Raw genomic sequence first — 18,326 nt, 5'->3', positions numbered from 1 at the left:
TTATGGCTATGGCTAGGATACATGTAGTACTCGTAAATCTTACTTAATGTGTCACGTGTCTATGGGAAAACTTGCCATAGGGCTACCAGTATCTGTCTGATAACAATAATGTGTATCCCCAGCTCAAAGTGGGTCTGGATGTGCTGGTCTCTATAGCAGTGGTTCTCACACATTTAGCATTGGGACCCACTTTTTAGAATAAGGATCTCTTGGGACCCACCGGAAGTGATGTCATGACTGGAAGTGACATTAAGCAGGAACATTTTTAACAAACCTAGGCTGCAATCCTGCCCACACTTACCCAGGAGTCAGTCCCATTGACTATCACTGTTAAAAGTACAAAGCTATAACATTTCCCCAAATGCAGTCAGATACCATGCTAGCATCAAGTCTAGTATATTAAAAATAAAATATTGAAATGAATGGGGACCCACCTGAAATTGGCTCGTGACCCACCTAGTGGGTCCTGACCCACAGTTTGAGAAACGCTGCTCTATAGTATATGAGGCCAAGACTGTTCTAGTCCAAACCAGTGTGCATTGGGCATGTATGCTTGACTCATATCTGCCTATTCTGCATACAAGATCAGTCATGACATTGATACTAAATGTGCTCAAGGAGTAGTGCTGTCACTAAAAAGCAAATGGGAAATACCATGTGAGAATTTTGCCTTTACTGTCACTTTATAACAGTTTGAGTTCATGTGACTCAGAAGGAATGTATTTCTGCAGGGGCATTGCCATGCAGTTGTTGTTGTTACATTGACTCCTCTTGAGATGTGGATTTTAAAACCATTTCTGTATAAAATTACATTGGAAATTATTGAGCCAGTTCAGACTACTTTTAGCACTTGACCTGCCCCATGTAGTAATGGAAGTATGCACGCACAGTGTATATGTCCTAGCTCTTCCCCCCTTAAGATGAATTTGGGACACTTTTTAAAAATTGGAGGGTATTCTGATAATTGGAGGATATTGGATTGGAGGGTATGCACTGATAAACCTACTTTCTTGTAAAGATGTGGTTTAGATGCAGTTAAGGAAAGTTGTCTGAACTCACTTGGAAGCAAGTGCTAGAATGTGCACACGTCATGAACGTGTATGACCATTATCATGTGGGGCTGATTGGGTGATAAAAGAATAATCTAAAGCAACCCACTTTTAGTATTGGTCGGGTACTTTTTCCTATGAGAAAAATCATTTTAAAGTTTGGGTTTTTAAAATTGTATTTTAGAAACCTCTCTTCTTCCGAGAATGTGACAAGTGCATTTGGAGTTGGTGGTTTTATGCCATATGGCTTTACAGGAACTCTGGCTGGCGCTGCAACCTGCTTTTATGCCTTTATAGGATTTGATTGCATTGCAACAACCGGTAAGCCTTATTTTTTGTGTGTGATGTTGTGTCTGACTGCCAAGCTCTTACAGCCTGATCCTATATATGTGAGAGGAAGGCCCATAGCACAATGGTAGAGCACATGCAGAAGGCCCCTGGTTCAATCCCAGGGATCTCAAGATAGTTTAAACTGGTTTTTATATTTAGATGAAAACATCATAAGTCATTCAGTTAGAACAAGTTTTACTTTATGATTGTATTTATAAGTCAATTAAACAAAACTGCTAGGTGGAAAGAAATGTTTTTTTCCTAAATACTTCACTGAACCTTTTTGCCCATGTACGTAGATCTGAAAGATTGAATCTCATGTCTCATACTTTTATTTATGCTGAAAATAAAATCTTTTTTCTCTCTGTAGGGGAAGAGGTCAAGAATCCCCAGAAAGCTATACCTATTGGAATTGTAGCTTCCTTACTCGTCTGTTTTATGGCCTATTTTGGGGTTTCAGCTGCTTTAACTCTTATGATGCCATACTACTTAATAGATGAGAAAAGTCCTCTCCCTGTAGCATTTGAATATGTTGGATGGGGTCCAGCAAAATACCTTGTTGCAGTGGGATCTCTGTGTGCTTTATCAACAAGGTAAAAATAAATAAAACTTAATTAATTGTCAGGAAATTATCTTGAGGAAATTGATATATTAAAGAAGTATTGATATGCTTGATAGATATGTCATTTCTTGGATACAAAGTAAGATAATTTCAGGCTAAGTAGTCTTGTTACCTTTCTGGGGCATTGTGATGAAGTTACGACAGTAGATTGAGGGAGTGGGATTTTAAGGGCTGTAATACAGCCCAATCCTATCCACACTTTCCTGGGAGTAAGCCTCATTGACACTAATGGGATTTACTTCTGAGTAGTCATGCATAGGATTGGGCTGATAGTCTACAGTCCTGTGCTCTGGTAAGCAAGAGAATTGTGGAGTTTAGCTCTTCTGGTATTTTACTCCTTAGGAGGCAGATAACGGATTGCATATTTGAATACTTTTTTTCCCCCCGAAACTGTCTGTTTATTGAAAGCTAGCCTTTAAGGTGGTAAAAGCATCTTGGTTAGCCTAGCTTTCTTTCTACTATGCAAATTTTCTAAGTGTGAGGGTTGTATATTTTATGTGAGGGGAGCATTCAAACACAGTGCTCTTGAGTACTGTAAAAATGCATGCCAGAACACTTCTAATTCAAGAAAAACATTTATTGAGAATGCACATATTTAACTGAATTTTGGTACACAATTGAAAAGAGCCTAACAATGCAGAATGAATATATGAATGAGGAATTTTGGAGATATATAAATATTGAATTTGTCTGATCCAAAATTCTTCATTCATAATGAGAATGTTTGCATGAATATAGAGAAGCTGCACATGAGTTTTGATCTTTATAATGTGCTCCATAAATAACACAGGCCTACAAAATTGAGGGTCAGAAAAGTTTTTCCCAAACTTTTTGGTGGTTTGATATGAATTTGGGGTGCTGATTCCAAAAATGGGATCCGTTTTGCCCTATCACGTCTAGGTTTGGAGATATAGTATAGCCTCTTTAGTGAATGGTTCAAGCAGCTTCCTCATGAGGAAGCCATGGTGTAGGCTTCCTAATGAGGAAGCTGCTTGAACCATTCACTAAAGAGGCTATACTATATCTCCAAAACTAGACATGATAGGGCAAAACGGATCTTATTTTTGGAATTGGCACCCGAAATATACCCAGGAATTGGTATAACGTTTAACGAAGCAAAATGTGTGTTGACCTGTGTAATTTAAGCTGGTTGTGCTATCTTAAAGATGCCTTTATGTTGGTATAGCTTAATTGCACCAAATGTTTGCTTAAATGATTTGTGGAACTCTGTTCTAGCATTGACAACTGATAGGTTTGCACAAGCATCGTATCCTATTTGTGTATATAGGGAGGCCCCTCATCTGTAGATCCCATATCCGTATTTCACTTATGTGTGGATGCGCTGCCCTGGAGGCCGCACATGTCTGCTGGTGGACGCTGTGGGCCTCAGAAATGCCATTTAGGCCAAAAAATGTCACCTCTGATTTTTCGGCAAAACCAGAAGTGATGATTTTATGCCTTTAAAAGGCATTATGAGGGCCAAGGAAGAGGTGAGGTTCTGGAGGTCTGTTCTTAACTTGAAATTGACATAGGTTGGAACAGCTGGCTTGTGCTAGCTCGGTGCTATCGTGTCTGTGCTGAAGCACCAGCAAAGTATGTATTGCATTTGCACTAAAGCACCAGTGAAGCCATCAATCAGTCCTGTAACGTGGGGAATATGTGTATTGGGCTTGTTTGAAAACTGGTCTGACTTGGAATGAAGTAGCTCCTTATAGTTCAGATTAGGCATAAATACTGCAGTAAAAATAATAATGAAATTTCAGTCAGATTATTTAATACTTTGGTTTTGGACACTCCTTGTAAACATTTGCTAATTTTAAGGCTATTGCATGTTTTAATCTTGCTACCTGACAATTTTTCAAGGTGCTATTGCTGGTATTGCCAGATGTGTTCTGTGCTATCCCTGAAGAAATACAGTGAAGAAATACAAGTTTCTTAGCTACTAAGGGATAATATTGTTGTAGCTCTGAACAAAGCGAACTGGGGAATTTTATCATATGAGGCTTAAATTGGTTTTTATATTTGTCATATACATTCAGATTTTAAAAGTCTATATAATGTTCAGTCTCTTTGTTCGCTATGACTAAATTTCTACAGCTATAAAATGAAACTAGAAGTGATCAAACTTTTTGAGCTGTTTGTGAAATAAACATAGTTCCAGTTCAAACATACTAGGTCAGTTATAGCCTTTGTATGATGAAGTAGCATATTAGCACATGTGATACACGTGTTCATGTGGATGCCTGATTTTATGATCAGGTGTTTGCAGAGACACCCAGTTTGTGTGCTTCTGCTTCTTTTTTTTTGAGAAAGAAGAAATGCACGCAGGGAGGCTGTGTCAATGTAATGTGAGCTGTGTTATGAATGCAATGCGGGGGTGTGTGTGTGTGCAACTGTTCCTTCATCACACAAAGACTTTCTTTGAGCCGGAAACCTTCAGAACTGGGCCATAGCATACAAAGTTGTTTGCAATCTTTAAAAATGCTACATTTTTAGCAGTTTTTGAAGAAAAACTTGTATCTTGACTGTAGTTTCTATGGTGTATAGTATATCTACCTCCCCTCCCCGATGTCTCAGTTACATTTCTGGTATCACATGCTGTTAATTAGCAATGTTTCTCTTTTCCATAATATTTTGCATGAAGTTATGCTGGCCGTGTTGCATGTTCTTTGCTTTTTATTCAGTCTCCTTGGATCCATTTTCCCAATGCCGCGTATAATCTATGCTATGGCGGAGGATGGGTTGCTTTTCAAATATCTAGCTCAAATCAGCCCCAAATCGAAGACTCCAGTTGTTGCTACTTTATCGTCGGGGGCTGTATCAGGTGAGACTGATAGCAAATATAATTGTAAGGAAAATGGACACTTTCCGTCACAGCCAAACAGAAATCAGATACTGTTAGGCAGTTATGGCTCTGCTATGACTCAGAATATAAAATGTGCATCTTTAAGTCAAACTAGCAAACCTGCCACTTCATAAGAAACCTTATTTTTATTCTTCGGAATTCTTTGGACACAATAATGCATTGTACAGATGAAATTCCTTTTCTCTCCATGTCTGTGACTTGGTTTAGCATTAGCGCATAATTTTGTTACTGTGGTACTTGAACAATCCAATTTTTTTGTTCTAGTCTTCTTGGCTCTATGTTTCCTTTGCCCCGCATTCTCTTTGCCATGGCACGGGATGGTTTACTCTTTAGATTTCTTGCCAAAGTGAGCAAGAGGCAATCTCCAGTTCCTGCCACAATGACAGCAGGGCTCATCGCTGGTAAGCTCTGTAAACTCAGGTTTCGCTTAACTGGGACCTGAACTCTGTCTTCACGTGCATAATCCTGTGATGGGATGGACCTGCTTGCTAACTTCCCATGCATGTAAATTGAGGGGGGGGGAATGCTAATTACAGTAATTAGAAGGCATGGAAATACTGAGTGGTGGTATTGGTGGCAGAAAAACAAGCTCATTGGAGGTCTTATCTTGAGCTTTCTTTCCATGTAACCAATGATATGGTGTTCTATGCATGTGTCAAGAAGGAAGCATCAGTAAATATACCTTGGTAAAACTTCTCTTCTTTTCATTCTACCATTGAACTCTTTTCCCTTGTGTAATGTCATGTATGTTTTTCCTAAATAAACCTCTGTAGCAGAATATTCAGTTCAGCAGTCTAAGAATTGCATATGGAACATGACATAAAAGTTTTGCTTTATTTTTTAATATGGTGATGCCATACGAGCTCTGCATGGATCATTTTTCCATTTTTAAACAGTGTTGAGAAGACTCACTATTGACTTTTTAATATGATACCCAATAAAAATTCAACATTTGAGGCAACATGCAGTTATATATAACTGCAGACAATTGTCATTTGTACTTGTTAATAAATATAAAGGTTAAACTCTTCAGAAAGGGAAGCGGGACAGGCAAATTGTATCAAGATTGCTGATTTAGAGAAAAATGTTCTATTTTCTGGAAAACTGGAAAAAACTACAGAAATTCCTCACTCTTGCATACAGTTTGCTGTGACTTCATTTGTTATGCAGTTATGTTCCTCTAAATCAGGAGTGTCAAATATAAGGCTGGATATGGCCTGTGGAATCTTTTTATCAGGCCAATGTGATGATTGGGTTCTCCCAGTGCCACACTTTTAGCAGGCTGCTTCTGCTGAGATTCTGGGGGGGGGGGGGGGAGGAGAGAGACTGAAAGAGGCTTCAGAAGGCAAGGAATAGTATTGGGAGGGGTGGGAGAGGGAGACACAGCCAAGGAGCTGGGAGAGCCTAATTATCACATGGGCTGCCACTTCTGTAGCACCACTTCTGCCTAGGTGCTCAGAGGGAGAAATGGAAGGTGGCCTCAGAAGGTGAGGAACAGTATAGGGGAAGGGGCAGACCAAGTGGGGTGAGAGAGAGTGGAGGGAGGTACTGCCAGGGTACTGGGAGAGCTCAGTTATCAGGCGAGCTACCTTTTTAGCAGCTCTGCCTCTCCTGAGGCATCACTTCGTAGAGACCCTCTCAGCTGCATGAAGGAACTGTCTAAATACACAATATTTTAATAATCAGTAAGGTAACTATAACTAGGAAAAAACCATAAGGTAGTATATCCTAAACCTTTTTATACCAAAATTATGTAAATGAACTCCACTTATGTTTTATTTGTGACTGAGAATCATTTCTACTATAATAGTTTAAACAGAATAGCAGTGAACCACATTTTCATAAACTAGTCCTCCATATTGTAGCAACTTTTTTGCTGTTGACTGCAGTTCAGATTCTAGCTAGGTATTCTAAACCTGGTATGATATCTTTTAAAAAAACACAATAGAATAACTTTAGGGACTGCTGACAATGTGTTTCCTTCATTGCAACAATATTAATTCCCACCCAAAATCCTGAATAGCTGAGCAAGTCCAGAAAAATACATATAAAATATACTTGAGATGCCGCGCATAGACACGCAGCCATGGTGAAAGAGAGATATTTCAGCCAGCAAAAATGTTTGAGGAACAAGACCAATTATTTAATTATGTTAATTTGTTGATGTAATAGTACCACACAATTCTATCAAATCCCATTCCATCTCTTATCTTCTTCCTAGACATCATTTTACCTAAATGCTGGGAGGCTTTTTTTCATACGATAAATGAAGCCTTTCATTTTTGTAGTCTTTCCCAGTACTCTTAAGCCTTAGGCGTGCATTCAATCGCCCTAAACATTTTTGCGCAGTCTAACACTGTTTAAAGAGGGATTGTCTTTTATGGTGGCTTGAGAAGTCAGTGATGTTAATTCTTTGCATGGGCATTATTCAGAAAAAGGAATGCAATCTCATATGGGTACAAGGCAACAGGAACATTTCCTGCGCAAACACCATTAAAATAAATGGGATTTCAGTCAGAACACAGCTTGACTGCACAGGAAATGTTCCCACTGCAGTTTGCCTATTAGATTTTATTTTATGCATGAATTTAAACTCATGGTATTTAGTATGCAAAATAAGGTGTTTTTTTTTTTCTTTTTCTCTTATTAAAACCATCCATTGAAAACAACTGCATAAACATTGGTGTTGCCAAATTTCAGAGGGAATTTAACTCAGTGTTAAGTTCTACTGAATTAATTATTTATCATAAAATAATGCTATAATACAGACATTTGATATTGGCTACAGAACATAATGTTCCACTGTTCTCACAATTTCCAAGATGTTGATTTACTCAGATTATACAAACATGATCAAAGCTCCATAGGCCAAAAATTAAATGTTCATGGTGGCAGCTAATATCCACATCATAGTAAATTCATCCAACAATTTAATACAAATTTTGTTTTTCTCATTTTTCTAGCCCTAATGGCTTTTCTTTTTGACCTAAAAGCCTTAGTAGACATGATGTCTATTGGTACACTTCTTGCATACTCACTGGTAGCAGCTTGTGTTCTTATTCTCAGGTAAATTCCCATTTTTATGTTAAATAATTTGTAGGATGATATTTAAAATTACATAATGTATTGTACGCATGTATTTTGGGAGTGTAAAAAATGTATAACAGACAAAATTGCCATTTAAATATAGCTGCTGTGCCTTATGAAATCAGGCAACTTGATACTTGTATAAATGTTTGCTATTACAATACTATAGCAATATGGACAGAAGAAGGGTGGTACTAAACATTTGTTTTAAATCTGTGATACCTTGTACGAAACATAGATATGTGTCTGAGAGGCGATGTAGCATAGTTACTCAATGAATGTCAGTAAAACTAGGTGTGAGCAATTGATTTTTGTTTTACCTAATAATAGTATGAGGGAACACAATTGGTGTCAAAACTGTGGTGGGAACAAAGTACTAAAGTTTCCTTATCCCCTGCTGTGGTTTTGTCATATTTTGCCAGGACGCTTTCTCTTATTTAGAAGAGCACAGCCCAAGTCTATCCTGGGCTAGTACAAGCCGGCCAGCTGGCTGTTACAAGCCATGATGTGTATGTGCAACCTCCTGATTTTAGAAATGGGCTATGTCAGAATGCCAGATGCAAGGGAGGGCGCCAGGATGCAGGTCTCTTATCTGGTGTGCTCCCTGGAGCATTTGGTGGGCCGCTGTGAGATACAGGAAGCTGGACTAGATGGGCCTATGGCCTGATCCAGTGGGCTGTTCTTATGTAAGAGGAATGCCTTGCATTTGCTGTTAGAGTCTCTCTGAATTCTTACAGTATGGGTGTTCTGGAGTTTGATTTTATGTTGGTTTTCTGTTGGGGGGGGGGAGTTGGCCTGGTTTTACAAAAATGTATTGTTTTGCACCCAGGTACCAACCCAGTTTAAACTATGAGCAACCAAAATATTCAACAGAAAAAGAGGATCTTGCAAAATCAGAGGGAGAGTGTACAAGTGATTCTCAAATGAATATGCTACCAGGTCATAGTTTCAGCCTACAAGCGCTGATTAATCCATCAAGTATGCCAAATGAACAGTCTGCTACCATGGTCAACTTTCTTGTGGGTCTGTTGGGTAAGTCAGAGGTTATCCATATACTTGCCTTATCTTTTGAAAACACCTCTCACTATTGCTAAAGCTCTTGTGTATCTCACAAACGTTGAATATTTTGAAACACTGAAATACTCTGCGTCTTTTCATTCATCATTTCTACTTAGCTTTCCTGGTTTGTGGCATAAGTATTCTGACCACCTATGGGATTCACTTTCTTGCCAATCTGGAGTTCTGGAGTATCGGCCTTCTTGCAGTTCTTTTCATCTTGTTTGTCGCTGTCGTTCTTGTCATCTGGAGGCAACCCCAGAGTCAACAGAAAGTGGCATTTATGGTAAGAGTGGGATGCAGAATATAAACTTTCAAAAAATGTGGGGTATGCAGTTAGTCGTTCTTCTGGAAGAAGTCTCATGAAACTGTTCTACCTCCCTTGTTGCTTTAGTGGCTAAATAAATGTATACATACTAATGAACGAACATGACAGTTCTCGCCACTAAAGCATCAAGGGAGGTAGAATGAAAATAAATGTATATGTGATAATGAATGAACATGACAATTCACCTAATTACCAACATATCTTTATAAACCACCTTTTCAGTCCACTTTACAGAGTGAGCACTTCAGAGCAGTAGCCCTGTTAATATGTTGCAGCCAAAACAATGAAAGATTGTATCCTAATTGTTTGTATGGAGACGCTCTGTAACTACAAGCTTCTTTCCTGTATGACAGCAGAGTTGTGCTTACACAAAGGTTATTCTATGAGTGCAATTCTCTTTCCATTTTTGGAAAAAGCTTGTGGTTACGGAACACCTCCACATGAACACAGTTAGGATACAACTCAAAATAGTCTTGTGGCTCATCAAAGAGCAACAGATTTCTTTACAATAAATATGCTAGTCTTTAGATGTTGTTTTTCTATAATACAGAAATTCTTTTTTTGGTCCCCCAGTGAGCATATAAATGTTTAAATTTTATTTTATCAAAGAAAGCAGAGTCAATGTAATGGATATTTGACAAAAATATTGAATTGTAAAATATTTTGTCCTTAGGTTCCACTCCTGCCATTTTTGCCATCTTTGAGTATCTTAGTGAATGTTTACTTGATGGTACAGCTAAGTGGAGAGACTTGGATCCGCTTTAGCATCTGGATGGCTCTTGGTAAGTATTTCTAGCAGGAATCCTATTATGAGCTTCTTTCTGGGTACTAGTCAAAGATACTTACTTCACTTTTTAAATCCACTTAAAAACACATTTAAGATGTGATTTCTGGCACTGTGAGACACTGCAGTGGATTAATTGTATCTGTTCATCTCTGATTCGCCTTTGTCTTGGGGTATTTGCCTGATATGGAAAATGAGTGCTCTCTGTTGATCCATTGTTTGGTGATGGCTGTTGGCAGTTTCACAGGTTATTACATTAGCATTTAGTAATTTGTCCATGTATGCATGTGAATGCTGGAAGTTAAAGAAGAAATGCACTGTGCTTCCGGGGCAGGGGAAGGATGGGTGGGCCAGTGGTAGGACCGGGCTTGGGAGGTGGGTGGAGCCAGGATCCAGCACATGCCAGATTCTAACCCCTTCCCGGGTGACCCAACCTTACATTGGGCCTCTCAGATCTGCACTACCTCTTTAGATGGCACAGATCAGAGTTGCCCCATGGGGCAGCTGCAGCACGGCACAAGGTAAGGGAAATGCATTTACTACAAGTTGTGCTGCAACCCAGTCCATAAGAACATAAGAACATAAGAACAGCCCCACTGGATCAGGCCATAGGCCCATCTAGTCCAGCTTCCTGTATCTCACAGCGGCCCACCAAATGCCCCAGGGAGCACACCAGATAACAAGAGACCTCATCCTGGTGCCCTCCCCTACATCTGGCATTCTGACTTAACCCATTCCTATAATCAGGAGGTTGCGCATACACATCATGGCTTGTACCCCATAATGGATTTTTCCTCCAGAAACTCGTCCAATCCCCTTTTAAAGGCGTCTAGGCTAGACGCCAGCACCACATCCTGTGGCAAGGAGTTCCACAGACCGACCACGCGCTGAGTAAAGAAATATTTTCTTTTGTCTGTCCTAACCCGCCCAACACTCAATTTTAGTGGATGTCCCCTGGTTCTGGTATTATGTGAGAGTGTAAAGAGCATCTCCCTATCCACTCTGTCCATCCCCTGCATAATTTTGTATGTCTCAATCATGTCCCCCCTCAAGCGTCTCTTTTCTAGGCTGAAGAGGCCCAAACGCCGTAGCCTTTCCTCATAAGGAAGGTACCCCAGCCCCGTAATCATCTTAGTCGCTCTCTTTTGCACCTTTTCCATTTCCACTATGTCTTTTTTGAGATGCGGCGACCAGAACTGGACACAATACTCCAGGTGTGGCCTTACCATCGATTTGTACAACGGCATTATAATACTAACCGTTTTGTTCTCAATACCCTTCCTAATTATCCCAAGCATAGAATTGGCCTTCTTCACTGCCACCGCACATTGGGTCGACACTTTCATCGACCTGTCCACCACCACCCCAAGATCTCTCTCCTGATCTGTCACAGACAGCTCAGAACCCATCAGCCTATATCTAAAGTTTTGATTTTTTGCCCCAATGTGCATGACTTTACACTTACTGACATTGAAGCGCATCTGCCATTTTGCTGCCCATTCTGCCAGTCTGGAGAGATCCCTCTGGAGCTCCTCACAATCACCTCTGGTCTTTACCACTCGGAAAAGTTTGGTGTCGTCTGCAAACTTAGCCACTTCACTGCTCAACCCTGTCTCCAGGTCATTTATGAAGAGGTTGAAAAGCACCGGTCCCAGGACAGATCCTTGGGGCACACCGCTTTTCACCTCTCTCCATTGTGAAAATTGCCCATTGACACCCACTCTCTGCTTCCTGGCCTCCAACCAGTTCTCAATCCACGAGAGGACCTGTCCTCTAATTCCCTGACTGTGGAGTTTTTTCAGCAGCCTTTGGTGAGGGACCGTGTCAAACGCCTTCTGAAAGTCCAGATATATAATGTCCACGGGTTCTCCCGCATCCACATGCCTGTTGACCTTTTCAAAGAATTCTATAAGGTTCGTGAGGCAAGACTTACCCTTACAGAAGCCATGCTGACTCTCCCTCAGCAAGGCCTGTTCGTCTATGTGTTTTGAGATCCTATCTTTGATGAGGCATTCCACCATCTTACCCGGTATAGATGTTAGGCTGACCGGCCTATAGTTTCCCGGGTCCCCCCTATAGTTTCCCGGGTCCCCCCTATAGTTTCCCGGGTCCCCCCTATAGTTTCCCGGGTCCCCCCTATAGTTTCCCGGGTCCCCCGGGTCCAGCCCTGCTCTGGATGCAGTACAGACCAGTTGGCCTGCCTGCTCCAAGGCATGTTAGGATTGGGCTGTAAAGGAAATACAGAAGAAGGAAGCTACAAGAGTGGATCCTGAATCTTTACTTCAGAGTGGCTTTCCATGTTACAAGGGACAAACACACTTTTTCAAGCATTTCTGTGTGGTGAGAAGCAGACGGGCTGCATCAGGTTTTGGCCAGGTGTAGACAAGATCCATCAGGGCCATGGTAACCCTTGATTCCTCTCTATTGCAGTGGTAGCGCCCAGCGTACAATCAGGGAGCAGGTATGGGGGGGGCCTTGATGTGCCCAATGCCCCCCAAGCTTAAATATGCTTCTAAGCTTCTCTGTGTCCTACTGAAATGGAAGCTTAATAAAGATTGATAAAAAGAATGGCCACAAGTGATTCAAGGGGTTAAGCATGTGCAAAGACAGATATACTCTGATAATCTTTTGAGAGAGTTTTAGAAATAAATGTACAATGTGTGACAAGCTTGTCAAAACTATAGTCTTTTTTCTCTTTGATAGGATTCCTTATTTACTTTGCTTATGGTATACGGCACAGTGTGGAAGGCCATCCTAAGGAAGAAGAAGATGATGATGAAGACAGTTGCTCAGAAAAAAGTGAGACCCCAGTAAAGATTAAGAACCATGTGGGAGATGCAAATGAGAATGAAAATGCAAGTGAATGTGCTCGGTTTATTTCAGATGAAAGGACAAGTGAATGCTAACAGTTGTAAAACACCATATTGTATGTGCCTCAAAACAGTGAACTATAACAGAATTTGATTTCTGAAAGAAAATTGTCAATCATTTGGTGCCGAAAGATTTAACAGTAATCTACTCATGCTCTTTGAAAACATCCATTAGAAATTGGGAATATTGATCTGTACTGGCGGCTAGACGATATCTCATCCAGTAGACATTTTTTACTTCAGTTATCAACCAAGGAAATGGAGGGGAAGAAAAGTGTCCACTGGGCTTACTGACTTGTCTGTCATGCTAAACATTTTGGAGGCCTTTCATAGCAACATTGTACAACTGTAGTTGCTAATGATGCCATGTAACCAATTCCTTATGACCGTTTAAACGTGGGAAACCTGAACATGTTGGTTTGTGTTACTGGGGTTTCTGTGTTAAAAACATGGTAACAGTGCTTTTAGACAACTAGACAACTACACTTTCAGCTTTTCTACATTAACAATGAATATCTTGAAAGAGGAGGGTAGATAGGGGATTCATGCATAAATTTGCCACATCTTTGCAATGCTGGGTAGTGTGTAGCTATAAAATAGTATGCATGTCAACTTGTCTCTGCTACCTTTATATCTGCAAGTAATGCAAACCACAAATATCCTTGTGAAATGTTATACTATTGAACAGTATTTCTAATTAATCTTGCATCAAGCACATATTGTTATTCCAGTACTGATTATATGTTAATGTTCCAAAATCTTCTTCCTTACTGGTAAAAATTAAAAAGCCAAGATGTGATTATTAAGGAAACTGGCAGTGCAATCCTATCCATGTTTTCTGAGAAGTCTCATTGTATTCAGTGGGGCTTACTCTCAGGTGTGTATAGGATTGCAGTCTAAGCATTCGCCAACAGCATACCTGTCTATTGTATATTTATGGAATTGGAACGTTTTCAGATGCTGTTGCAAATACAGCAGACCCTTGCTTTACAGTGGTGATCAGTTCAGGAGAAACGACTGTATTGTAAAAAAATTGTAATGTGAACCCAATAACACAGTGATTTTCAATCTTTTTTATCTTGCGGCACACTGACAAGGTGCTAAAATAGTCAAGGCACACTATCAGTTTTTTTCTAATTGATAAGACATACCCATGCTGCCAATGGCCTTTTTAATAAATGACCCTCCTCGAACTCCCATGGCATATCTGAAGACCACTCTTAGTGCACCAGTTTGCCATGGCACACTGGTTGATAATTGCTGTAATAACATGTTGTGTTGGTAATTCATTCCAAGATCTTGGCAGTTGAAGTTTCTGCTATAGAATTAAGCAGTTTCCCTCTCTAGAAGGCTATTTAAAAGGTGCCTATAGGGGTCATAGTTCAGGTTACACAATGTTGTAATCATAAAACTCAAATTACAAGGCTTTATTGTTCCTCTAATACACACAGCCACAATATTAGAAATGCTGTTATTGGCTAGGATGCTACCAAATACTTGCTGATATAGAACCACATGGTTCTGTTGACTGCAGGCATGTCGCCATCATAAAATGAATAACTTATGGTATAATGAACCGTGTTTTACTGTGGAGAGTCCATGTAAAGTGAATCCATTGTAACAAGAAGGTCCACTGTACTGAAATGTCTAGTGATATTGCAGAATGTGTGGTCAATAGCTGTCGTAGCTCCTCGACTGAAAAGCTGTGTACCCACCAGTGTGTTTACATATTACTAAGTGAAAAGTTTCTGGGCAACCAAACATCCTCCTAAAGTTTTGCATCAGAGGAACATGAAATTTTCAGACATAAGCTAAGCTTTCTGTGCCATGTCATGGAATCATATTGTGCCTTTCAGTAGAATCTGCTGCCCACATAACCGATCTAATATTTATTATATAAATAATGAACAGAAATGTTTTATTTATTTTTTTTTCCAGGAAATGTGTTCTGTCTTTTTTAAAAGAGAGACAGGTGTTTTTAGGACAGGCAAAAGTTTTTCAAATCTTAGAAAAGTGGTATTTTCTGGGGTGATGGGATGTTCTTTTGAAGTGACAATGTACAAAAAATTGAGGTAGTTCTGGGTGCCTTTTTCAGTGCAAAGGATTACAGGTGGGTTGTGTGTTTTTACTTGAGTATATTGTCATAATTTGACACTGACTGGTAGACAGGTTGTGTTTCTGGAACACCATCTGTGATGAGATAGTATATGGATGCCTTAGATCTGGTCACATATTTAGACTGTTTTCAGAATTCCTATGTATGTATGTGAGCAAGCTGGAAAGAAAAAGGAAGCAAAATTGTCTAATAACTTCTAGTTCATTCTCCCTCCTTTCCTGGTGTGGTGGTAAGTTTGGGTTGTGTTCCTTCTTTGTGTTTCCTGTGGGAAATATCCAGAGCAATATCATATTCTTTGTCCTTAACATGAGAGTTCCAAATACAGGTACATGCTTATGCATCTTGCCACCGGGGAGATGTGGAAAATCCCAGTTTGGAGCTTACATCAGGAGCAAAAAAAGCATGAATTGCTTGCCCATTTCACCTATCTTCTGTATAATCTTTGAAACCACCCTATCAGTATGTTCAATGATAAGAGTAAACATAGTAGCAGCATTCTTTGGTTTTAAAATGTGTGTGTGTGTGTTTGCTTTTTATGCATTGGCTTATGTAAATAGCTGAAAAGCAACATTTATGGAGATATACAAAATGTGGTGTTAAATGTAAAATGTTAATATGCTTCATAGAGGAAAAGAGAAGGTGCCCTGATTGCTGCCATTATTGAATGTAAATAGTTAAATAGAAGTTTCTAAAATATATTATGCTGATTGTTTTTATTTGCATTGCTGAAAAACCTAAAGAATATAGTATCTTGCTAATTTTGTAAGATTTATATTGGTAAAGTAAACCAATTTATTAAATTTAAAAAATGGGAAAAAATCCAAAGTGAACACAGAGTTCCAACATTTACATGGCACACTGTGAACCTCATCCAAATTTGTTTATGGGTAGCAGGGAGTACATACACACCAGAAATAAGCATCTTTCCATCAACTGTGTAATTCTTTATTTCAGCTTGAAAAACTTCACTACTATGTGGTTTAAAAACAAGGCATTCTTCCAGAGGAAAAACGAATACTGTTCTATCTTCATACTTGCCTTTAAAGTTTACTGCACAATCTCAGATTTTTTGGTCCAATGCATTTATTTCAATGTGTACTTTAGAGGTTTAAGGGATCAATCCTATCCAACTTTCCAATGCCTGTGCAGCTGCAATGCAGCCCCGAGGAATGGGAACAAACATTCCCTTACCTTGGGGATACTTCCATGACTGCCCCCCTACAGCAGGATGCAGCACATGCCCTGTTTGCACAGCTGTACCAGCGCTGAAAAATTGGATAGGATTTGGCCCTAAGTTACTTATCCAAACCTTTGAGACGGAACAAAAATTCAGAGAAACTTTCAATGATGATATAAATATAGTTGAACCATATATGTATATGTTTTCTTTCTTGAAAACCATAGTGAAAAACTGAGTGGAAAAGGAGATATTCCAGAAAATGTTCTTTGAATACTGCAAAAATTATAGTGTTTGTTCTACTAGGCAAGGAGGAATTTTTTTAAATGAAAGACTTAAAACAGGTCTCTCTGATTAGAAGCCCCTTACAGATTTTGATTCATATTTTAATTGTCTTACAGGTGTAGGGTTTCTGATATATGGCGTTTTCTGCCTATGCAGTGGCTTTCTCCTTCCTCCAATGGAAGAGGAAACTGCATAAACATTCCTTCATGTAGATGCATCTAGCCAACAGATGACAATTTTGTGGGTGGTCTAATAGTATGCAAGAAGGTCAGGTATCGCAAGTCAGTGCAAAGCAACAAACACCAGAGTACAAAGTCTAATACATTTTATTGAATTACTTCAATGATGTACTGTCTATATGCCTTCTTGTATAGCTATATAAGTAAAAGGACTATAGACAAACTACCCATGGCCCTTTGTGCATGCCTGTGTAAATTTTCCAAATACCCACAGCATTGCAAACCAATGTTTAAATATTGAATATGATTGGTTTCTTCCTTTCCCCATTTACTGTCTCCCTTTCAAAAATGTTTTAGCTAATTTCTTCCATATAGGCTATTATTGCACAGTTGTAGCTGGCTTCATGAATGATTATTTTTAGAGCTCAAAAAGCCATTGAATGGATTCTAGTCAGTTAGTCATCATGATGAAGCACCACTGGAGCTACCGAGACCAGTTTATTTCTATTACCATTGTTTTAACACAGCCCAAAATGCTTAATGCAAAAAGAAAGCCAATTTTAAATTGAGTATACATTCTGACCAAGGGGGCTCTTTTATTTTGCCTTTCAGGCGTGGAAAATTCAAGTACCATTTTTTGGTGGAAGCACCACTTCCATTTGTTTTCTTTCTCTTTCTCTCTCTCTGCGCATATGCATATGAGTACATACGTACATTCACACACATGTATGAACTGGATAGCCACCCCAGTACTTTTATGAAGTTTAGATGGAAAAGAATGAAAACCAAAGCATTTGAACTTCCCTACCCTCCAGTTTTTCTATGGTGAGGACCTACACCAATGGCCACTGAATTCAGGGACAATTTACAAAAAGCACCAACAAATTGTGACAAGCAATGGGGAATTTGATAAAGAGCCATTAGAATAATCTATTTTGGTACAATCAAAGTAGAAACATTAAATATCTGTAACAAGATAAAGTATGGATGATCTAGCCAAAGTTGAACACTTCAGAGTTGTTTTTTAATATTAGAATTAAACATGTTTAAATCTCTCCTGTAGCAATTTATGGATCTAAATGCTTAACTTTGGTTGGAATACGTCCAATGGAAATTGTTAAATGTTAAATACAAAGATTAGGTTACAATTCTATGCAGATTGGGAGTAATCACAGTTGAACTATGTAGGATATGCTTTTGAGATGTGCACAGGATTGCACTGCACAACCATTCTAACTCTAATATGTTTACTGAATACATAGCTTTATGGCAAATTTATGGGTTGGTTCACACCAGTTTTATCTCTGCAAACTATCCTCCCAAGCATGTACTTACATAGAGAATGTACTGTTTTGCAGCTATATCCACACTACCCATTTCCCTCAAAGTCCTTAGTAGCACTGCTTTTCTTTATCAGCCTACTTTCTCTTCCTGTATATTTTTTTAAATTTAGAAATAATAGCACATGCTTCATTTTTCCTCGCTGTGTTAGAGGAAATAAATGCATACGTTCTTATGCATATATCCTGAAGTAAACATAGTGGGACTTCTAAAAAATCATGCATAGGACTGAGTTA

At 39.2% G+C, this 18,326-nt stretch overlaps 1 protein-coding gene across 3 annotated transcripts in view; it reads left to right on the top strand.

Moving 5' to 3' along the window:
* The window catches only part of SLC7A2 (solute carrier family 7 member 2), a 62,179-nt gene extending 46,373 nt beyond the window's left edge, over positions 1–15,806 (top strand). For 2 of the 3 annotated variants that reach the window (XM_066632987.1, XM_066632988.1), the window contains exons 5-12: positions 1,234–1,370; positions 1,750–1,972; positions 4,686–4,825; positions 7,831–7,933; positions 8,784–8,986; positions 9,130–9,296; positions 10,012–10,120; positions 12,826–15,806. In XM_066632987.1, coding sequence (XP_066489084.1) covers positions 1,234–1,370; positions 1,750–1,972; positions 4,686–4,825; positions 7,831–7,933; positions 8,784–8,986; positions 9,130–9,296; positions 10,012–10,120; positions 12,826–13,028 — 1,285 coding nt within the window. In that variant the 3' untranslated portion in view covers positions 13,029–15,806. Of the gene's footprint in view, positions 1–1,233; positions 1,371–1,749; positions 1,973–4,685; positions 4,826–5,131; positions 5,269–7,830; positions 7,934–8,783; positions 8,987–9,129; positions 9,297–10,011; positions 10,121–12,825 lie in introns of all 3 variants that reach the window. The other variant, XM_066632989.1, reaches the window with a different exon arrangement.
* The last annotated feature ends 2,520 nt before the right edge of the window (positions 15,807–18,326 follow it).

This window comes from Tiliqua scincoides, chromosome 6 (genome assembly GCF_035046505.1).
Source record: "Tiliqua scincoides isolate rTilSci1 chromosome 6, rTilSci1.hap2, whole genome shotgun sequence".
Taxonomy (NCBI): Eukaryota; Metazoa; Chordata; class Lepidosauria; order Squamata; family Scincidae; genus Tiliqua; species Tiliqua scincoides.
Note: the sequence above shows the minus strand (reverse complement) of the source record. Positions and strands in the feature narration are given on the sequence as shown.